This window comes from Oncorhynchus mykiss, chromosome 11, assembly GCF_057628025.1.
Source record: "Oncorhynchus mykiss isolate SJ-2025 chromosome 11, ASM5762802v1, whole genome shotgun sequence".
In the NCBI taxonomy this organism is placed as follows: Eukaryota; Metazoa; Chordata; class Actinopteri; order Salmoniformes; family Salmonidae; genus Oncorhynchus; species Oncorhynchus mykiss.
The window spans coordinates 33,774,032-33,797,993 of record NC_143032.1 but is presented as its reverse complement, the minus strand read 5'-3'; the positions used below and the strand labels follow the sequence as shown (position 1 = coordinate 33,797,993).

General features: G+C 43.3%; 1 protein-coding gene across 4 annotated transcripts in view; it reads left to right on the top strand.

Moving 5' to 3' along the window:
• LOC110535593 (RNA-binding protein 33) overlaps nt 1-21,306 on the top strand; it is a 47,099-nt gene extending 25,793 nt beyond the window's left edge. For 2 of the 4 annotated variants that reach the window (XM_090189890.1, XM_021620684.3), the window contains exons 11-19: nt 2,267-2,393; nt 4,497-4,852; nt 5,717-6,010; nt 6,243-6,545; nt 7,299-7,937; nt 15,013-15,180; nt 16,020-16,289; nt 16,463-16,551; nt 16,694-21,306. In XM_090189890.1, the coding sequence (XP_090046016.1) occupies nt 2,267-2,393; nt 4,497-4,852; nt 5,717-6,010; nt 6,243-6,545; nt 7,299-7,937; nt 15,013-15,180; nt 16,020-16,289; nt 16,463-16,551; nt 16,694-16,742 (2,295 nt within the window). In that variant the 3' untranslated portion in view covers nt 16,743-21,306. Of the gene's footprint in view, nt 1-2,266; nt 2,394-4,496; nt 4,865-5,716; nt 6,011-6,242; nt 6,546-7,298; nt 7,938-15,012; nt 15,181-16,019; nt 16,290-16,462; nt 16,552-16,693 lie in introns of all 4 variants that reach the window. The other 2 variants (XM_021620683.3, XM_021620682.3) reach the window with 1 other exon arrangement.
• The last annotated feature ends 2,656 nt before the right edge of the window (nt 21,307-23,962 follow it).

The window sequence follows — 23,962 nt, the reverse complement described above, 5'->3', positions numbered from 1 at the left end:
ATGCCCAGGCATCAGGTGGCACTGGTGCTGACTGACACCTTCTCGGGAAGAGCGTTTTATATGGATTAATGCAAATCAGACATTGACAAATGGCTGCATCCAATTGCATTTGGCAAAAGGTGTACTTACAAACCTTGTCAACAAATGAGCCAGGATCTCGCGTTTAGAGTCTGAATGCAATTTTGGCGTTTTTCAAACGACAATCGTCCTCGTCTCCTTTCCTGTCTGTGATTGTGGTGTACGTTGATAGCAGAGAGGCTCCAGTGTGTAGCAGAGCTGTTTTTCACGATTATCAGAGTTGGAGGGAGAGTCTGGGCTGATGCCTAGCATAGTGTTGGATTCCCCAGCTGTCATTCACATTTAGGCTGCTGTTGCCAGGGACACGATTTGAAATGCAGGTGACAAAACACCCAGCAACATCCATTTACCACTGGGCAGCAGATTATGGATGATTATCATACATTATCATACCATCATATTTAATTGTTCAAGAAGGGGAGGGGTGATTCCCCCCCCCCCCTCCCAATATGTAATATCATTCTATAAAACATTTGGAAAATGTATAATGAAATATTAATCTGAGGTTCCAATTAAGAGCTAATTAGGGGCTATGGCGATAGAAACTGCTAGTCAAGAATACATTTTTAGGTTTGTAATTTGGCATTTCTTGAGTCTAGCATAAAATATTATCCAGCATATCAAGGGACTGGTGGTTAAAATATAATATAATTTGCCATTTTTTCCAAATATGAATATGTTGTAATATCATCAGGTTAGATATTGAAAAGATAAAAGTAGCCTAGGTTCCACATTGTCCAAGCTACAAAGATGACATTAAAAGGTGACATTGAAGTCACATCAGGGCAAATTTCTTTCTGATGGTGGAGGCACTAGTCTAACATATCTTTTAGTCTCATTGGTCAACAGTACCATTGTCCTTTACATATGAAATTCCTCCATAAACAGTGGCAACAATGTGAAATTTGTACAAGACAATATGTCCAAAGAGGGACCGACCAAAACAAATGCCACTTCTAATCCTCTTCATTTCCATTTCTCAGTGAATGGTTTGACATATGACCCGGTCCATTGTATGACGTTTGTTTTAGCTAGCCCTCCTCTTTCCGAGAGGCATATCTGCAGCATCAGTTACACATTGAGCACCTCTCAGCCTGTTTATCAAGGATTAGCACTCAGTGCGGATGAGCCGCGTTATCAAATTCATACAAATTTCCAGAGGTATTATGTAGGCAACCGAGTCTCCATTGTGCAAACCGGACTGACCTTTGGAACAGAGCGATAATGTCCAAACTAACAATATGATCCGCTCCCTCTCGTCCTCTGCTTCGTTAAGCCCCGTTGATTAACTTTCTGTTAAGCAACTTTGGCGAGTCTCTCTCCCTTCCAGCACTCAAAACGCGCCTCTATCCATTTCTAAATGCCGGCAGTCTACCGGCGAATCAAGGTGGATTAAGCCTAGATAGCATTTTAAGTAATTTACAAAGGGGTGAGGAGGATGGAGGCCTAAGCAACCCAGTTGTGGAATTGCCACGTTTTGAGTTGAAGGTTAATTTTTCAACAGAGACGGATGTTTAAGCGAATAAAGGAGAGACCGGCTATGGGAGGGGGAGGGGGGGGGGGATCTTATTCCGAGGAGGGATTATGGGATCGTTATCTGCTGCTTTTCCTTGAAGGTAGACTAGACGGAGCACTGTGGGGGGATTTTGTGCTGTGTGGAAAGCTGTTGTACATACACAATGGGTAGATGAAACAAAGAAATTAGCACTGATCTAACACAAGCCCAATATGCTTTGCCGTCCATGTTCCCGAAACGCGAGCAGGTCCCGTCAACAAAGTTCTATGTAGGCTTTAGTGCAGGTTTACCATAGAGATCCATTGTGTTATACGATTGTTTACGATTATTTAACCCTTTCTCAAATTAATGTTTTCCTGGCCAAGATGGCAGATTTTTTTGTCATGATGCTTAGGATGCCAATGAACACTAGTGAATTTAGAGGTTTACTCTCACTTATTCTCAATGGTATTTCTCACAAAATGGTGTAAACATTGATACATTTTACCCAAGTTAACATCGTGCCTAATGAGAATCAATTCCGAGCACTCGCTCCCTTTGTAGTATAATATTGTTACCCGAAATGCACCCTTTTCATTAGTTTTAATTAGTTTGTGATTACTGTGGTTCCCAATGTGGAATTCAATGTGGAATTCAATGTATGAGTGTGTGTGCACCTCTCCCCCCTCACAGGGATCAGGGGACTTCCAGCAGCAGCACATGCCTGGTAATTTTGGCCAGAGGCCCCCGCATCACATGGAGCCCTGGAGGAACCAGCCTCCCCCCGCCCCCCAGGACAGAGAGCCCTTCTTTATCGGGGGTAAGACCACAGCCTGCATCTCAAATGGCACCCTTTTTTCCTATTTAGTGCACTACTTTTGTCCCAAATGTCACCCTATTCCCTATATAGTGAATTACTTTTGACCAGGGCCCGCTCGTCATAAGTAGTGCGCTATATAGGTAACAGGGTGCCATTTGGGATGCAAACCTCCTCACCTAGACACACACACCTAGCTCGCCCACCCACGCGTCCTTCCCTGCCTTTAAGGGGTTAAATCGTCTCTCTTAGCATATCTAAGCCTTCTGGGCATTAACCCCTAGCAGTATACCTTCTGGGCATTAACCCCTAGCAGTATACCTTCAGGGTACGCTGTGAGCGTAATTGCAGAGTTCCATTAACTAAATTAATGTTATACAGTGCCTTCAGAATGTATTTACATCCTTTGACTTTTTCCACATTTTGTTGTGTTACAAAGTGGGATTAAAATGAATTTAATTAGATTTTTTTTGTCAACGACTTACACAAAATACTCTAATGTAAAAGTGGAAGAAAAATGGGTACTTTTCTAAAAAGTACTAATACTGTATATCTTGATTAGATGAATAAGCATTCAACCCCCTGAGTCAATACATGTTCAAAAATGTTCAAAAATCAAATTTGGCAGCGATTACAGATGTGAGTAATTTATTTTATTTGTTCTTCAAGCTCTGTCAAATTGGTTGTTGATCATTGCTAGACAACCATTTTCAGGTATTGCCATAGATTTTCAACCAGATTTAAGTCAGGAACAATCACTGTGTTCTTGGTAAGCAACTCCAGTATAGATGTGGCCTTCTGTTTTAGGTTGTTGTCCTGCTGAAAGGTAAATTCGTCTCCCAGTGTCTGGTGGAAAGCAGACTGAACCAGGTTTTCCTCTAGGATTTTGCCTATGCTTAGCTCCATTCCATTTCTTCTTTATCCTAAAAAACTGGCCAGTCCTTAACGATTACAAGCATACCCATAACATGATGCAGCCATCACTATGCGTGATGTGGTGTGGTAGTCAGTATTGTGTTGTATTGGATTTGCCCCAAACATAACACTTTGTATTCAGGACAAAAAGTTAATTACTTTCCCACTTTTTTTGCAGTATTAGTTTAGTGCCTTGTTGCAAACAGGATGCATGTTTTGGACTATTTCTATTCTGTACAGGCTTCCTTCTTTTCACTGTCACTTAGGTTAATATTGTGGAGTAACTACAATGTTGTTGATCCATCCTAAGTGTTCTCCTATCACAGCCATTATACTCTAACTGTTTTACAGTCACCATTGGCCCATTGGTGAATTCCCTGAGCAGTTTCCTTCCTCTCCAGCAACTGAGTTAGGAAGGACACCTGTATCTCACCATGCTCAAAGGGATATTCAATGTCAGATTTTGTTCCCCATCTACCAATAGGTGCCCTTCTTTGTGAGGCATTGGAAAACCTCTCTGGTCTTTGTGGTTGAATCTATGTTTGAAATTCACTGCTTGACTGAAGGACCTAATTGTATGTGTGGGGTACAGATATGAGGTAGTCATTGAAAAAACATGTTAAACACCATTATTGCACACAGTCAGTCAGTCTTTGCAACTTATTGTGTGCAATCTTATTTAGGCTTGCCATAACAAAGGTGTTGAATACATATTGACTCAAGACACTTCAGCTTTTAATTTTAAATTCATTTGTAGAAATCCCGAAAATCATATTATATTATGCGGTATTCTGTGTAGGCCAGGTTCTCAATTTAATACATGTTCTATTCAGGCTATAACACAACAACATGTGGAAAAAGTCAAGGGGTGTGAATACTTTCTGAAGGCAACTGTATGTATGTGCACCGACATGCTTTCGAATGAGTCGGGGCTCCTAATATACAAGCGTATCACACATTTCCTAAATCACTGCTTATGTGGAATGAAATATTGGTGTTGTGTTATTTTCTGTTGATAGAGATGTAGGCCTATGTGTGCTGCTTCCCTCAGCCGTAGTCCATGCAGCCAAGACTCGAGGCAGTCGCTGTCTGATGTATTAAAAGTGAGTGGGAAATGTGGCGACGCAGCAAACAACTTGACGTCTCTGTTGTGGATTTTTCCTCCCTCCTACTTCCCCTCCTGTTCTATAGACCCAGGGCGGTTCCCTGGGCAACAGCAGCACATGTTCGAGCACCAGAACCCTGGCTTACTCATAAACAGTAACAACCATCAGATCCCCAGCCAGGGCCACATGGCCTTCAACCAGCCAGGCCTAGGAGGGTTCAACCAGCCAGGCCAGGGTCCAGGGGGCCAGCTAGGGCTGTTCCAGAGAGAGCCCCCCAGACCCAACCTGCCTCCCCAGGGCCACCAGGGCATGGCCAGCCTGACGGGGCTCGGTGGACCCCCCAACACCAGGCCCTTCATGGGCCACATTCAGCCCGGGTTTCAGCAGCAGCAGGTGCCCCCCGGGCCCTTCCCCCTGCAGCAGCTCCAGTTTGGGATGCAGGTACGGATGAGAGTAAGTGAATCATCTACCAGTGAACGTGTGTGGCGGTGGCCTGCGCTTTGCCTGTGCAAGGTGGAGTGGAATGATTCAGGGGTTGGTCCACAACTGGGTATGTGTTGTATTTACTGGGCATAGATGGAAATCACTTCAGTTTATATTGTATACTATGGGTTTTTACAAGCTTCTTCACAATTAGTGATTATGGGGTTGCAGGTGGTTAGAGCGTTGGGCCAGTAACCGAAAGGTTGCTAGATCGAATCCTCGAGCTGACAAGGTAAAAATCTGTCGTTCTGCCCCTGAACAAGGCAGTTAACCCACTGTTCCTAGGCCGTCATTGTAAATAAGAATTTGTTCTTAACTGACTAGCCTAGTTAAATAAAGGTTCAATAAAGAAATAAAACAATTATACAATACCTGTTGGGATACATATCAAATGTGAAATATGGTCCTTATTCTAAATTCATGAATTTTGTACCGTTCTTACTCAGTTATAAAAATATTGGAACCGCTTGTTGAATATTCCCTGTTTAGTGAAAAGGTCATTAAAACAGCTAGTATTTCTCAGAGAGACCTTCCCATGCCGTATGAATGGTGAGGCGCAGACAAGAGTGCCCTCTAGTGTACGGCTCATTGTTCTACCTCTGTTGCCGCGGCTATATGAGGACACCGATTGGAGGTTAATCATATGCATGTAACCGTTTCTCATTACAGAAGCTCCAATCGCCTGCATATGAGAACTTTAGAAGTGTGGCTGATTTATTTTTATTGTTTGAAGTTGTAAGTCAAAACAGTCAATCTTTTACCCTGTCTGTCAGAATCACTCATTCTGCCCGCTTTGTCTTTTTGCGTTGAAATTAAAACTAGGGCTTGATGCAGCACGGCCCTCCCCACTCGCACCTCCAGCATCACGACTTGCCTCTCTCCCATCAACAACAACAGCAGCAGCACCACAGACAGGACCTGTCTCAGCCGCCCCCCCACCACCATCCACAGCACCAGCTCCACCCCAACGAGCAGCGGCAAGGCCCCATGATGCACCACGGGGGTGGGCAGGGCCAGCCCCTCTTTCACCAGATGCAGCAGCACGGCAGCCCCAGACAGACGCACCCTGGCGGACCCCACCCACAGCAACGGAACGCCCCCATCAGGCCCAGGATGGTGAGCAGCTACTATCGGTCGTAGGACTATTTGGATTCATGACATGTTCCAACTTATTTCGAAGGAATCAATGTGCTTTGCTTTCAATCAAAAACCCAATGTGCACAGAAGAAAAAAAATCACATTGGTTATATAGATATATCAAGCTAATGTCAGTTCGGAAGTGGCTAGTGATTTTAGAATATGATTGTGATCAAAAGACTAACAAAATATAAATCTCCCCCTTCCACAGAACCCTCCTGCACTGAAAGTCCTTCCCCAGCGCAACAGCAACCTCCGCGAGCTCCCCGTGGCACCTGGCAACCAAAACATGAACAATGTCCGCCCCGCCTCGGCGCCCAACGTCAGGCCCGTTGCCAGGGCAATGCAGGCGGGGGTGCGACCGAGCCTGAACGCTTGGCCGGTCCCCGGCGGTGGCAGAGGGAGAGCCCAGCCTACTGCTGCCAACAAGACTGCAGCACAGCTACCTGGACCACCTGAAAGAACGGTGGTTCGCAGGGATTCCACAGGCATTCAGCCAAACATAGCAGTACAGGTCAGTCCTGCACCACATGTTTGTTTCCCCGTTTTGGCCATGACCTCAACGCCGTTTTGTTTAGACACTATTTTGTGCGTCCCAAACGGCGCCCTATTCCCTACATAGTGTAAATAGGGCTCTGGTCAAAAGTGGTGCACTATGTAGGGAATTAGGGTGCCATTTGGGACGCATATTCTCATGTGTGACTCAGTATAGTTGAGAAAGTGGCTTCTTCAGTTTCACCAATCATTTTGTATTTTTTTATCATCACATTTAAGGCGTGGCGATAATTTGAGAATTTTGACAGACATTGTGCCTGTAAAATTCAGTAACCTGACATATTAAGCCGTGCTAACGTGTTCCGTTAGATGGGGCAGTGAATGCTATTCTGTTTATTAATGGCCCGATCATAAGGTTATAAATTAGTTGACTCGTTCACCGGGGAGTCCATTGGAAACGGGATCAATATCATAGTATATTTCTCTGGGGTATCGCTTCTCATTACTGCTGTGAATGTCACACCAATTTAGACGGTTCCAGTGGTAGCCACTGCAGCTCTGTGACTGCACCCTATTTCCTATAGTGCACCCGCGCTAGTCGAAAGTAGTGCACTATAAAGGAAATAGGTTGAGGGGCACTGTGTGCCCATACAACTTTGGTCAAAAGTAGTGCACTATATAGGGAATAGGGTGCCATTGGGGATGCTACCCATGTTACTAGCTCATGGAGAGTGTGAGTGTGATGTTTCTCATAGTGTTTGGTTGGTTGCAGGATCCTGATGAGGATGAAGAGACGCGGCAGTACCGTCTGAAGATCGAGGAGCAGAAGCGACTCCGGGAGGAGATCCTGAAGAGGAAGGAGATGAGGAGGCAGATGCAAGCCGGCGTTCGCAAGAAGGAGCTTCTGGAGCGCATCAACGGCCAGGGTGACACACAACAACAACAGCAGCAGAGGCAGTTTCCACCTAAACCCCAACAGCCCCAGCAAGGTTCTACTGCCTTCCCTCCTAACTGCACTCCACCGACGCCCCCCGCGCTCCGCCAGAACGTGAAGACCCGCCTGCAGATGACCAAGGGCCCGGGTCAGCAAGCCCCAGCGCCAGGCTGGCAGGGGGGCCAACAGGGGCAGAACACGGGCCCCAGTTCCAACCCTACCCAGCAGGCCCAGCAACAACATCAGCAGCAGAGGAGGAACGTTACCCAGCTGAACTCTATCAGACCAGGGGGACCCACTGCCCTGGGGAACATGCCCATGCAGGGAGCCCTGATGGCAGGATTGAGTCCAGGCCAGGCCCAGGCTCTGGGGCCTAAGTCAGGGGTGAAGAGAACTGTGATGCAGCGAGCCAATAGTGGAGACAGAGCGGGGCCACACATCCCACAGAAAGTTAGAGTTGTCAAGCTTCTAGGAGGGGTGAGTGTCTGGTTTGGCCATTTGTTTTTAGACTTGATAAATATAGGATTGCAAAATTCTCTGAGATTCATGGAATCAGGAGGGAAATCTGAAATCCTTTAACAAGGATATCTGGAAAACATGGACATTTGGGAAAATGTACTGGAATTTTACAACCTTAGACAAACGGTATCTTTATTGTTTGGTTAGTGCCTTTGTCTCTCCACCCTCCATCATTGTTCCCTTGAATTCAACTCAAGAATTTCCAGATACTTTTAAATGTCACTCACTCCCTAGGAGGAACTCATTTTTTGTAACCTATTCGGAATGACATATCTCTGTCGGTTTCATTTTGCCAAAATGGATCCAAAGTGTCTGATTCCCTTTGTTTGAGTGGTGGTATTGAGGATTAGGTGCTTCCACACCAATCTTACCTTTTAAACAATGAAAGGCGCCAGTCAATAAACTGTCTGGCATTCATCTGACATTTATCGCATTTATTTGGTAGCGACACCAGTCCACTGCCCTCAAAGGTTGGTGTCTGTCCTTTTAAAGGCAAAAAGATAAAGACAAGGGAACTTGGAAGTGTAAAACAGAAAAGAGCGTTATAAGCCAACTGTGTCCCCGATTCAATCCCTCCTTTGTCAGCGTCGATCATTTTATTCTCATTTGATCAAGTCACTGCCGCCGTCTTAATTATGAATTCATCTCGTTTGTAAACTGGAAATGGCTTTGTGTTCAAACATTCATATTTGTTGTTGAGGCCTTTGTGAGATGTGATGGTATTTTGGAGTAAGCTGCGTTGCCGCCATCCCAGAGGATAAGGCTGTAAAGGCTGAATCGCAGGCTCTCTCTCTCTCTCTCTCTCTGCTGCCTTAGATTAAGATAACTGGGTGTCAGCCGCGTTAATAGAAACCTGTGCCGAGCTATCTGAAGTGCCGCATCTCAGAGGAAGAACGAGAGAGGGGGAGGGAGCCCATAGCTGTGCTGAAAAGCAGATTCTCCTGATGCTCTCTCTTCCACATTGTTCCGCTGTCATCGACGGCAGCCTGACGATGTTCTTTCCCTCGCTCTCTCCTTCTCTCTCCCTCCCTCTCGCGCTCTCCATCAGCCGTCTCTCAGGTGTGTGAGCTATAGAAACGTCAACCGTCAACCCCCGACACGTGGCAATTAATCTTCCTTTAACAGGGCGGCTCTGCGCCATAATACCTGTGTGTAAAAAAAGAGTCACCACTTTTGAGGGATTTGGATTTGTATAGCTTAGGCAGCGCAGATAAGGGGGAAATTTAATTTTCATCAGACAGAACAGGGCCCTACAATGCAACACGCGGCACAAAAGCAAGTGGGGTGGGGAGTAGAGGGGGAGGGGTAAAGGAACAGGGAACATGTCACTCGGTTGTAATGCAGCTTAGCATCTGATGGGTGCAATCAGCAGCTGTAGATTTCTATAGGAGGATTAATCCATTTGCTGGGGGGGGGGGGGGGGGCAAGAGACGGATCAGTCATATATATCACTGCTGTCTTTCTCTCCACCGTTCTCTCCCTCCCCGGTATTGATCTGTCACATTTAGAATAAGAGAGGAGACGAGAGACGACCTTTCAGCTGTGTCAGCCTGTGCGTGTTTGTGTGTCGTGTGTGTATAAGCATGGTAATCGTAGGCTGCACAGCCCTAGCTATCTGTAACTCTATTTAATAACGAGTGTGTCCATCCCACCATTCCGTGTTGTATCCATTCACAGCATGAGGCCCACACTGCTCCACCTCAAAGCTAATGTCTTCATGGGTATTGTGAGGTGTGAACGGGGAAGCCAGACTCGCTTCAGACATTGCTTTCGCGGTCCATTTTGGCAGGATCTTTTTCAACCGTTCTGGAATCCGTGATCGGTCTGTGTTCTCTGCATCGCCGGGCACTTGTGTTGATTTCAAGGACTTAGGACTCCAGTCGGACAATACACTGTATAACTGTGTGTTAAAACCAAGAAATGTGTGGAAAGGCAATCGATCAGAGGGTATATGTCCGAAATGGCAACCTATTCCCTACAAAGTGTACAACTTCTGACCAGAGCCCCCTATGGGTAGTGCACTACAGTCAAAAGGAGTGCAGTGCCTTCACAAAGTATTCATACCACTTGACTTATTCCACATTTTGTTGTGTTTCAGCCTGAATTCAAAATGGATGATATATAATTGTTGTTCACCCATCTACACACAATACCCCATAATGACAAAGTAAAAACATTACATTTTAGAAAATGTAGTGATATTGAAATACAGATTTATATAATTTACTGAAGTATTCACACCCCCAAGTCAATGCTTTATAGAAGCACCTTTGGCAGCGATAACAGCTGTGAGTCTCTATAGGTGAGTCTCTAAGAGCTTTCCACACTTGGATTGTGCAACATTTGCCCATTATTCTTTTCAAAATTCTTCAAGCTCTGTCATTGGTTGTTGATCATTGCTAGACAACCATTTTCAGGTCTTGCCATAGATTTTCAAGTAGATTTAAGTCAAAGCCACTCAGGAACTTTCACTATCTTCTTGGTATGCAACTCCAGTGTAAGTGTGTCCTTGTGTTTTAGGTTATTGTCCTGTTGAAAGGTAAATTCGTCTCCCAGTGTCTGGTGGAAAGCAGACTGAACCAGGTTTTTCTCTAGGATTTTGCCTATGCTTAACTCTTTTTTTTTTTATCCTGAAAAACTTTCCAGTCCTTAAAGATTACAAGCATAACCATAACATGATGCAGCCACCCATATGCTTGAAAAATGGAGAGTGATACTCTGGACTTTTATTAGATTTGTCCCAAACATAACACTTTGTTTTCAGGACAAAGCTTTACCACATTTTTTGCAATATTACTTTTGTTGCAAACAGGATGCATGTTTTGGAACATGTTTTATTCTGTACAGACTTATTTCTTTTCACACTGTCACTTAGGTCGGTATTATGGAGTAACTACAATGTTGTTGATCCATCCTCAGTTTCCTTCTATCACAGCCATTAAACTCTGTAACTGTTTTAAAGTCACCATTGGCATCATGGTTAAATCCCTAAGTGGTGTCCTTTCTCTCCGGCAGCTCTGTTAGGAAGGACGCCTGTATCTTTGTAGTGACATGGTGTATTGATACACTATCCAAAGTGTAATAAATAACTTCATCATGCTCAAAGAGATATTCAATGTCTGCTTTTTATTTTGCCCATCTACCAATAGGTGCCCTTCTTAGCCAACCATAGCAAAACCTCCCTGGTCTACGGAGATGAGGTAGTCACAAAAAAATCATGTTGACCCTTGGCCTACAATTTCCGCGCCCCTACAGAAATCTAACATGATAACAAAACATTATTATCAAAATCCGTCTGTTTAAGCTAAAGATATCTGGGTTTTTTTGTTGCCTGGGCTGCGTCTCAATCCACCGCACCCGCCAATATTACATTTCCACATCTGCGGTGAAAGGTGGCAGAGCTAGAGCGGTGTTTGTCAGACCATGTGACATCCCGTAAATCGTTCTTCTTACAAAAACATCTGTAACGGTTTGGCCTGCAAACTATTATGACCACTACTAAGACTTATCATAAGGTCCCTGGTACTCGTTTAAAAAATGAATGGAAGTATATATGGAGTTTAGTGCCTAAAATAAGGGGATAAATAAATAATTTATTTGATCTCTCAGATATACAGTTGAAGTCGGAAGTTTACATACAATTTAGCCAAATACATTTAAACTCAGTTTTTCACAATTCTTGACATTTAATCCTAGTAAATATTCCCTGTTTTAGGTCAGTTAGGATCACCACTTTATTTTAAGAATGTGAAATGTCAGAATAATACTAGAGAGAATTATTTATTTCAGCTTTTATTTCTTTCATCACATTCCCAGTGGGTCAGAAGTTTACATACACTAAATTAGTATTTGGTAGCATTGCCTTTAAATTGTTTAACTTGGGTCAAATGTTTCAGGTAGCCTTCCACAAGCTTCCCATAATAAATTGGGTGAATTTTGGCCCCTTCCTCCTGACAGAGCTGGTGTATATGAGTCAGGTTTGTAGGCCTCCCTGCTCGCACACGCTTTTTCAATTCTACCCACATATTTTCTATAGGATGAGGTAAGGGCTTTGATGTCCACTCCAATACCTCGACTTTGTTGTCCTGAAGCCATTTTGTCACATTTTGTCTTTGGAAGTATGCTTGGGGTCATTGTCCATTTGGAAGACCCATTTGCAACCAAGCTTTGATGTCTTGAGATGTTGCTTCAATATATCCACATCATTTTTCTACCTCATGATGCCATCTATTTTGTGAAGTGCACCAGTCCATCCTGCAGCAAAGCACCTCCACATCATGATGCTGCTACCAATGTGCTTGACGGTTGAGATTTTGTTCTTCGGCTTGCAAGCCTCTCCCTTTTTCCTCCAAACATAACGATGGTCATTATGGCCAAACAGTTCTATTTTTGTTTCATCAGACCAGAGGGCATTTTTCCAAAAAGTACGATCTTTGTCCCCATGTGCAGTTGCAAACCGTAGTTTGGCTTTATTATGTCGGTTTTGGAGCATTGGCTTCTTCCTTGCTGAGCTGCCTTTCAGGTTATGTTGATATAGGACTCGTTTGCTGCCTTTCAGGTTATGTTGATATGAACGTGGTACCTTCAGGCGTTTGGAAATTGCTCCCAAGGATGAACCAGACTTGCGGAGGTCTCCAATTTATTTTCTGAGGTCTTGGCTGATTTCTTTTGATTTTCTCATGATATCAAGTAAAGAGGCACTGAGTTTGAAGCAAGGCCTTGAAATACATCCACTGTTACACCTCCAATTGCCTATCAGAAGCTTCTAAGGCCATGACATTATTTTCTGGATTTTTCCAAGCTGTTTCAAGGCACAGTCAACTTAGTGTATGTAAACTTCTGACCCACTGGAATTTTGAAGCAGTGAATTATAAGTGAAATATTCTGTCTGTAAACAATTGTTGGAAAAATGACTTGTGTTGTATACAGTCTTGGCCAAAAGTTTTGAGAATGACACAAATATTAATTTTCACAACGGTTGCTGCTTCAGTGTCTTTATATATTTTTGTCAGATGTTACTATGCAATACTGAAGTATAATTACAAGCATTTCATAAGTGTCAAAGGCTTTTATTGACAATTACATTAAGTTGATGCAAAGTGTCAATATTTGCAGTGTTGACCCTTCTTTTTCAAGACCTCTGCAATCTGCCCTGGCATGCTGTCAGTTAACTTCTGGGCCACATCCTGACTGATGGCAGGCCATTCTTGCATAATCAATGCTTGGTGTTTGTCAGAATATGTAGGGTTTTGTTTGTCCACCCGCCTCTTGAGGATTGACCACAAGTTCTCAATGGGATTAAGGTCTGGGGAGTTTCCTGGCCATGGACCCAAAATATCAATGTTTTGTTCCCCGAGCCACTTAGTTATCAATTTTGCCTCAATGGCAAGGTGCTCCATCATGCTGGAAAAGGCATTGTTCGTTTCCAAACTGTTCCTGGATGGTTGGGAGAAGTTGCTCTCGGAGGATGTGTTGGTACCGTTCTTTATTCATGGCTGTGTTCTTAGGCAAAATGGTGAGTGAGCCCACTCCCTTGGCTGAGAAGTAACCCCACACATGAATGGTCTCAGGATGCTTTACTGTTGGCATGACACAGGACTGATGGTAGCGCTCACCTTGTGTTCTCCGGACAAGCTTTTTTCTGGATGCCCCAAACAATCAGAAAGGGTATTCATCAGAGAAAATGACTTTACCCCAGTCCTCAGCAGTCCAATCCCTGTAGCTTTTGCAGAATATCAGTCTGTCCCTGATGTTTTTCCTGGAGAGAAGTAGCTTCTTTGCTGCCCTTCTTGACACCAGGCCATCCTCCAAAAGTCTTTGCCTCACTGTGCGTGCAGATGCACTCACACCTGCCAGCTGCCATTCCTGAGCAAGCTCTGTATTGGTGGTGCCCAGATCCCGCAGCTGAATCAACTTTAGGGGACGGTCCTGGCACTTGCTGGACTTTCTTGGGCGCCCTGAAGCCTTCTTCACAACAATTGAACCACACTCCTTGAAGTTCTTGATGATCTGGTAAATGGTTGATTTAGGTACAATCTTACTGGCAGCAATATCCTTGCCTGTGAAGCCCTTTTTGTGCAAAGCAATGATGACGGCACGTGTTTCCTTGCAGGTAACCATGGTTGACAGAGGAAGAACAATGATTCCAATTACCACCCTCCTTTTGAAGCTTCCAGTCTGTTATTCGAACTCAATTAGCATGACAGAGTGATCTCCAGCCTTGTCCTCGTCAACACTCACACCTGTGTTAACGAGAGAATCACTGGTCCTTTTGTGGCAGGGCTGAAATGCAGTGGAAATGTTTTTTGGGGATTCAGTTCCTTTGCATGGCAAATAGGGACTTTGCAATTAATTGTAATTCATCTGATCACTCTTCATAACGTTCTGGAGTATATGCAAATTGACATCATACAAACTGAGGCAGCAGACTTTGTGAAAATGTATATTTGTGTCATTCTCAAAAATGTTGGCCACAACTGTACAAAGTAGATGTCCTAGGATACTGACAGACTGACAAACTTCTTTTTGATATTTTTTGGGACCATATGTTACTCCATGTATTGAATCTGTTATTCAATGCGTTTCTGTTGGCTAATAGCAGTAGTGCCAAATTCAATGTTTCATCCAATATTTTTTTTATATTAGTTTTTGTTGATACACTATTATTGCACACCGAGTGTGTCCATGCAACTTATGTGACTTGTTAAGCACATTTTTACACCTGAACTTATTTAGGCTTGCCATAACAAAGTCGTTGAATACTTACTAACTCAAGACATTTTGGCTTTTAATTATTTATTCATTTGTACAAATGTCAAAAGCATAGTTCCACTTTGACATTATGAGGTATTGGGTGTAGGCCAGTGACAAATGTCAATTTAATCCATTCTAAATTCAGACTGTAACAACAAAATGCGGAAAATGGCAAGGGGTATGAATACTTTCTGAACGCACTGTATATAGGGAATAGGGTGCAATTTGGGACACAGCCCTGCAATCTATTTATTTTTTCCCTGTGCTGTGTGATCTCCAGGGAGCAGATGTGAGTGGTATCAGCACCCCCATCCAGCAGCAGGCCACCAGGCCAGCCCCCCATCTCCGCCAGGGCCCAGTGAGGAAGATAACCTTGGCCAACCCCCCCGGAGGACAACCCATACAGGGCCTGGTCACACAGGGGGACAGAGGGGGCCTGGGCAACAGGGTAGGTTGTTCTCCCTCCTCACACTTAGCCCCATTTCCACCACTACACAAAATACAAAAAATTTAACATTTCCCAAATGGCACCCTATTCCTTACATAGTGCATTACTTTTGACCAGAGCCATATGGGGTGCCATTTTGGACAGAACATGCGTTTCCTCTGATGAAATTATACAAAATTGTCTAACACTGTCATATTTGTTAAGGACGGGTGTTGTGTTTTGGATAGGAGCGGTACCTAGGTCTCGCTATGTTTTTTATACCTCTGGCATTCCCCTGCCATTTAGTAGGTTTACCATTTTGGAGTAGCTCTAGTAATATGCCAGGCTAGTATGCCAGGTATTGTAATGTTGACAAGCTGAGAGTCGGCGTAACACAGATGCTACACAGCGTCTCCTGGCATCTCTGCACGCCTGTCAGCAGCCCGCCGTCTCGGCAGACACCTTCAGCTCGGCGACGCTGACCGGGGGAAGTCAGCCACCATGATGCCTGGCTGGTTCTCTTCTCTGTACTCTGGGGTCTCGCCCTCGATGCAGCAGATGCGCGCAGGCAGCAGTCGTCATGGCTTGACGTTGACGCCGTATGTAGAAATATGATGAGTCAATCGAGAAAAAGCAGCTCTGCAGCCTGGAGGTGTTTGGGGAAATAGAAGGGTGGAAAACCATCCGGTTGTTGAATTTTCACTCATGCTGAAAAACAGTAGACCCTGGTAGATGTGTCAGACATCTCGTCTCCACTCGGCTGGATACGGAATTAAAACATCAACATGCTTGCATAAGAGGTTCAAGCAGTTTCCTCTCTTCCCCCCCCCCCCCTTTGCTTTCCTCCCTGCCTGGTACAGGTGGTTGTCCCTGGGCGTGGCAGAGCCAGAGGAGCAGCGGGGGCCGGAGGAGCGGGTCAGCTGGGGTGTGGGCGTGGCAGAGCCAGAGGGGCAGCGGTGGCAGGAGGAGCGGGTCAGCTGGGGTGTGGGCGCCTGATGCCCACCAGACAGAATCAGCGAGGGGCGGGGACGGGGGACAGCCAGGCCTGCACTGTGTCCATAGACGGCCTGTCTACATCCACCACGGACACGCAGCTCCAAAACCTGCTCAACTCCATCGGCCCCATCCAGGTATGCCTCCCTCCCCCCCATGGCTGTGTCCCAAACGACACCCTTTTCTCCACATATAGTGTGCTACTTTCAACCAGGGCCCAATATGGATGAGAGAAGCTTGAGATGAGAGTAGCAGCAGCTGCCCTGTTCTAAACGCATGCTCTTCCCTTCTTCTGCTTATTTGGCTGCAGATGTTCAAAATGCTGCCCCATCAGAGGAAAGCTATTGCCAAATTTCACAATCCCCAGCATGCCCTGAGTTTCCAAGTCAGCTTCAACAGGTAAATAAACCACTTTGTTTCACTCTCCCCTTTTTAAAACCCACAAATCCTAATGAGGTCATCTCTCTAAAAATAGGGCCTACACCTAACGCCAAATTAGAAAGCTTACTCAACGAGACATCCTCCTTTTGTAACCATACAGGCATATGATAGATTTGTCGCACATTGACGTGTCACTGATTGACGGCTGAAGTGAGCGGTAGAGGGAGGCGGCGAGCGCCCAGTGCGGGGACGTCGAGTCAGATGCTTATTCAACCATGAGGCCCCCGTGTACAGCTCCTTCAGCTCGATGTAACCACGTCCCTATGGAACACTAACCTACACCGTACCCTCATCCTCCTCACAACAAGCACCCCCAACCGCCTCGCCTGCAGACTGTCTACTGTGGAAATCCTCAGCACAAAGCAGCATGTTTTTTTCTTCTCATAGTTGAATTGCTGTCAAGGGGGGGAGGTTCAATGCCCGTTTCATGTGACAATATGTTCATGGTCGCCGAGCTGGTGACGTTCAAACTGTGACAGAAGAAATGTGAGATATGAGAAAAGGTTTGAGTAAAAGGTTTGTGCATCGGGCACTAACGACAACAAGAGGTAGTGGTTGACACTGGATAATGGTTGCTCCCATCCTCGGCTCAGTTGTGAACACCATCGATATCACCAGTTTGAGAGAAGAGTTTTGGAGATCTGCCTGTGTATAGGCTATTGTTTTACGCTGTACCTCAAGATTTTGCTCATTTTCTGAACAGGTGTTTTGGATTCGAAGAAAGCTACTTGAATAAAGCAGGTGTAGAAGAGGAGCGAGGCTTGCCACGACATCATTTTCCTTCTGGCAGTGCCATTTTCCTCCTATAGATGGCAGCATTTGATAATGATTGTGTACACTATGGGGTGGCTTTTAGGCCCCTTCCTCAAGCGGCGTTTAGTTTCTGGGTAAATGGCACTGCCTAGTGGAGAACATGTAGGAACGTGTTAAAGCCATTAATAGAAATTCTGGTCAAATGCAGTTTGAGGGTATGATGATGGGGATGATTCAAACGTACACATGCACCAGGTAATGGTTCCAAGGTTGTTCGAATAGAATCTAGATTGACTGGCCGTACAAAATATAGTAAGATCTTGTTCCTAACATTAAGACTGGATAACGTGGATAATAGTGTCTATACTTTAGGTTTTCTTCTGTACTTTAAAGTTAAATGACATTCACTGGTAAAGACTGGTTTCATTTTCCTTCTCACTCTGAAGAGTCCATTTTGGCCGGTAACGTTACTTGATCATTGAGATTTTTATTTAGTCTTTTAATTGGTTAAACACGAATAGGCCCGCCTACATTGGTGCGATCTCGAAATGGGTTTTAGACATTATTTTACTTTTCTGATGCACTCAACTTTAGTTTTGTATATATATTTTTTTTAGCATATTCTGATTTCATTGGTACATGTCAGGTTTAGTGGGTGTGCTCCAGAATAAATTATCGTTACAAGTTCTGTTTTAAAGATTTTTGATTGGGATAATGGTCCTTTGGGATAATGATTGAAATGCTGAGTATGGCCGGTAGGCTATAAAACTATGTCAACAATATCTTTCACAGATTGATTGGAAAAATAAAGACCTTATGAAGCTTCCCGATTTTTGCAGGGTACATTTTGACATTGTAGCAGATTTGTTTGAGTTGCTATAAATTCATATTTATCTGTGTTGGATCACTGATACAATGAATGTTGTTGGCTGATTTATATTCTGAAAACTATTGATATGGCTCATTTAGGAACAGTTGGAAGCCTGGTTTGGTCTGGTTTGCATGACTTTCTGACTAGCTGATATTCATATAGAGCTTTAATTTAATAGTAAACTTTACTTTTGATTTAATCGTAAAACAAGGATACTGGTTTGTTGTTTTTGTGTTTGGCCAGAATTAAAAATGTCATAGCAGTCTTGACAATCTCATTGTAGTTTAGCATTCTGATAAGAACACCAAGCCGCAAAAGGAAAGAGGACGTTTGAGTTTTTTTTTTTTTTACTTTCCAGAACAAAATTGATTTACAAACTCTTTCTATGCTGAGTGATTATCTAGATTAATGAACACATACATGCATGCATACATAACGCACACACACACAGGTCTTTTGATGTCATGAGGATGTTCCCTTCCTTCAGTAGTTAATTTGATTTGGTATTGATCCATTTCAGGTTTACGGAAACCTGGTATCTGGTGCAACAAAGTCCAATTTACTTCTGAAGATGACGTATACATACTCCAGTGTTGTAGTTACTCCAGGTGTAGTGAAGTTTTTATTTAGAAAATATTGTTGACATTTCCTTGCTTCCGAAAGTGGCAAACCTCGAGTAATAAGAAAAGAGAATAGAACAGTCGCAGTGTAATTGCGTTATTTTGTATGTTTTCGTTCAAGTCGTTCAGAGCAATACATTTTCTGCTTCGGAAAGGTGTGGGGGCAACCATTATCAGTGTATTAGTAATGTACATAACACCAAACAAGTAGAACTTTCACCGAATGTTTATCGCTGTTTTGAGTTCTCGTTATGTGCTTTGTTGTATCAAGTTCACTTTTTATATATATATATCTATATAAAAAAAAAACCTGATGTGTCCAGACTTGAATTATTCTACTAGTGTTTCGTTTGTGTGTTGAACCAAAACTGAAGAGACCCTGGACCCCGTTTCTGTTCGTAGATATTTGAAGACTTTTTTTTTAAGGGGAAATAAATAAAATATGGCCTATATATATACCATGAAGATATGGGTATGTGAAGCCGATTTAACTTCTCCAGCCCACAACTTTGTCTGTGTGTCTAATGTCTATGTGTCTTGTGCTTTACGATGAAGCTCAGTTCTGATGCAAGCTGTCATTCATTGTGATCTAATATTTTTCTCAAGGTAATTGTTTAGTTTTTATCCCCCTGGTATTGTTTCATGCGTTGACTCCCCTCCCTGTGCTGTGTTTTACCAAATCCTTTAACAATTGCCCGTTGCGCAATGAACCTTGGGATCTAGGTGTATCAGTAAGATGAGGTACTTTTTAACGTAGGCTCCATATTTCCATTACATACCAATTTGGTACAATAATATGCCATTATTTGTGGCAAGGAATCTATTGTAGTCAATTATTTGAGTATACTTATTCATAGTATATATGGAATTACCCTCCAACACTCAGCACTGATAATTTACAACGTATTTTAAATGCCTATGGTATTAACTGTAAGGCTAAATCTTGTGGTTTTCTGCAAGACGTAGAAGGGTACACGATGCTGAGTACAATTTTTAAGTGGTTTTGTTTGTCGCTGTTCCCCTTTCGTGGTTTCACGTTGACTCAACTGACCTACTTTTGTTTTGTTCCTTTTGTTTGCTTTTTCTAACTGTATTGAATTTTAATTCTGAATCCTATGGATTTTTTAAAAAAAGTATCGGCTATGCCATTTAAGTCACATTAGTATACGACATAAGTTATGTCTGGTAACGGAGAACAGGTTCATATTGGACCTATTTGTACCTTCTTTCTAAGGTTTTTATTGCCAATGTACTTGCATGAACTTTATGGTGAACGTAATGATTTTTATGTCATCAGGTTTGGAGCACTCCTCTTTAGCGGTTTTAATGTTGATGATTTTTTATTTTTTTATTTAAAGCTGCACTAATTTAGATTTTAAACGAGATGTTACATAGTGTCTTAGTGATTGACTGATCTGCTCATATTGTCTTATTGTTTTTGCTATTGGTTATTTTTAATTTTTAAAATGTTGATGGTTTTCGCCCTGGAACATCCAGTGAACTGCTATGCTGCTTTACAATGTTACCACGGCCAAAACAAGACAGTTGGGGACGAAGTTTAATCTGAAGTTTAAAAGATCTCGGATCGACTAACATTTTGTTATTCTTCTCAGGTGTTTTGGATGGGATCCAGAAAGCGCTTTGTGTTTTGCAGAGTAACCACTCCTTCTCTCCGTTATAGGTTGGATCCCGCCCACTGACACCTTGCGTCAATGCTAACACTATATGTTTGATTTGCAGGTCCTGTGAGAACACAATTGACACATTTTTCCTCATCTTGATAATTCTGTCAATTTTGCAGCATGGTTTTGGACCTCAAACACCCGTGGCCAGACTTCTCCTTATTCCAACCTCTTTTCCTGTAACCCTACCCCCCCCCCCTCCCCCAAGGTTGGCATTGACTCAGTTGAGGTTTGTTGTTATTGTGGTGGTTGTTGCTGCTCTTAACCCTCTGTATCAAGCAGGGGCCTTGCCTGGATTACCTTTGTTTGTTAGCCCAATGGATGGAGGTTAACAACTCTGTGACGACTCCCGGGGGTCACAGATCAGACACACTTAAAGCCACTCGCTTCCACTCCACCCAACTCATGCCAGCTATGCTCGGCATTCAAATGTTTGGTTGGATCGTGGAAAAGGTACTACACTGATTTTCTTGTGCGGTGTGATATTGTCAAGCACTGAAAAAAACGGACTTGAATCGTTGAAAAAAAAAAGATACCAAAATGTATGTTTCACATTTGTGTTGGAAGACATGTTGATCCGTCAAGATTGTACAACCCCAAAGTATGTGGTGCAATGTTGTTTAAAAACTTCAGTGTTTGTCCGTGAAATGTTTGCCTGTGATGCGTTTGTACACTGAATATTGACGCAACACGTTGAACAGTTAAATGATTTTTACGAAATATACAAGCTACAATGTACTTGGTTGAATAGTTAAGTGGTTCTTACCTAAATAAACACTTAAATGTATTTTGTCTTTTGTTTTTCTTGAAATAACTTGTCTAGAGTGATGAAGATAATCATAATAGTAGTAGTATAAAGAGCTTACTAGAAGCAGATAAGAAATATGCTAAAGTTATGCTTATAAACGTATTTCTATGTTATTACCACTTCCTTTGAAGATTGTGGTCATGTGCTCTTTTGGGGCTCTAGCTTTTTCCAAGTTACTACCAAGCATCTACAGTGTTGCAGAGACACCTAGTGGTTGGTGGAAACATTAGATGCAACCCATCAAAACTGTTTCCACTAACACCTTTAATGGAAACATCCATTTTCAAGCAGCCATAATTCAATCTGCCATTGCGGCTACATAACCCCTATGAAACCAAGTTGTGTTTTCAGAAATGCCGGACGATTGCTCATGTTTGCAAATGTCACCGATTGTTGAAACTGTTGTTCCAACTGCAGCAGGCAGGCAGCAGTCAGACATGAGGCCCACGCAGGGATTAGCGTGCTTTATTTACCTGCTCTGTGGAATGCTTTCACTCGGCAACTTTTGTATCTGCCAGAGACCCAAGGTCAACGCTCTGGAGGAGACGTGCCACTTTGTCCCTCCCAAGTTTCCACCTCACAATATCAACAACAACACATAATGTAGGTGACTCGAGAGAAGGAAGTGAAATTCCTAGTCGTGTTGCAACAGTGTTCAGACTTCAGAAACCGTGCAGTGGCCCTACCTCTTTTTGGAGACTTAAGGAGCATTTACTCTTTACCCCCCCCCCTTCTTTTAGTCTTCGTTTGCTCTTACTTTCTGCTCAGTATAAGATGTACAGCATTACACATCAAATCAAATTTGATCGGTCACATATATATACACATTTAGCAGATGTTATTCCGGGTGTAGCAAAGTGTTTGTGTTCCTAGCTCCAACAGTGCAGTAATATCAAACAATGCACACATCTAAAAGTAAAATTATGGAATTAAGAAACATATAACTATCAGGAGAAGCAATGTCGGCGTGTCATTGACCATAATACAGTGTGTTTGGAGATTATTCAGACCCCTTGACTTTTTCCACATTTTGTTACGTTACAGCCTTAATGTAAAATAAATGTAATTGTTTTTTTCCCCCCACAACAATCTACACACAATACCCAAGAATGACAAATCAAAAACATGTTTTTAGAAGTGTTAGCAAATGTATCACAAATTGAAAGCTGATATCACATTTACAGAAGTATTCAGACCCTTTACTCAGTACTTTGTTGCCTTGGGTATTACGCTACAAGCTTGGCACCCCTGTATTTGGGGAGTTTCTCTTTTTTTTGTGCAGATCCTCTCAAGCTCTGTTGGGGAGCGTCGCTGCACAGCTATTTTCAGGTCTCTCCAGAGATGTTTGATCAGGTTGAAGTCCGGGCTCTGGCTGGGCCACTCAAGGACCTTCAGAAATGTGTCCCGAAGCCACTCCTGAATTGTCTTGGCTGTGTGCTTAGGGTCTTGGTCCTGTTGGAAGGTGAACCTTCATCCCAGTCTGAGGTCCTGAGCTCTCTGGAGCAGGTTTTCATCAAGGATCTCTCTGTAAGTTGCGCTGTTCATCTTTCCCTCGATCCTGACTAGTCTCCCAGTCCCCGCCACTGAAAAACATCCCCACAGCATGATGCTACCACCACCATGCTTCACCATAGGGATGGTGCCAGGTTTCCTCCAGACATGATGCTTGGCACTCAGGCCAAAGAGTTCAATCTTGTTTTCATCAGACAAGAGAATCTTGTTTCTCATGGTCTGAGAGTCCTTTAGGGGACTTTTGGCAAACTCCCAAGTGGGCTGTCATGTGTCTTTTGCTGAGTAGTGCCTTCTTTCTGGCCACTCTAACATAAAGGCCTGATTGGTGGAGTGCTGCAGAGATGGTTGTCCTTCTGGAAGGTTCTCCCATCTCCACAGAGGTTTCTTGGTCACCTGCCTGACCAAGGCCCTTCTCCCCCGATTGCTCAGTTTGGCCAGGTAGCAAGTTCTAGGAAGAGTCTAGGTGGTTCCAAACTTCTTCCATTTAAGAATGATGGAGGCCACTGTGTTATTGGATACCTTCAATGCTGCAGAAATGTTTTGGTACCTTTCCCCAGATCTGTTCCTCGACACAACCCTGTCTCTGAGCTTTACAGACAGTTTCTTTGACCTCATGGCTTGGTTTTTGCTCTGACATGCACTGTAAACTGTGGGACCTTATATAGACAGGTGTGTGCCTTTCCAAATCATGTCCAATCAATTGAATTTACCACAGGTGGACTCCAATCAAGTTGTAAAACATCTCAAGGAGGATCAATGGATACAGGAGGCACATGAGCTCAATTTCGAGTCTCATAGCAAAGGGTCTGAATACTTAATGTAAATAAGGTATTTGTTTTTTATGTTTTATACATTTGCAAAAATGTATAACCTGTTTTCACTTTGTCATCATGGGGTATTGTGTGTGTATTGATGAGGAAAACATTTAATTGAATCCATTTTAGAATAAAGCTGTAACGTTAAAAACAAATGTGGAAAAGGGGAATCATGTGGCTATATACAGTGGAGCAAAAAAGTATTTAGCCAGCCACCAATTGTGCAAGTTCTCCCACTTAGAAAGATGAGAGGCCTGTAATTTTCATCATATGTACACTTCAACTATGACAGACAAAATTAGAGAAAA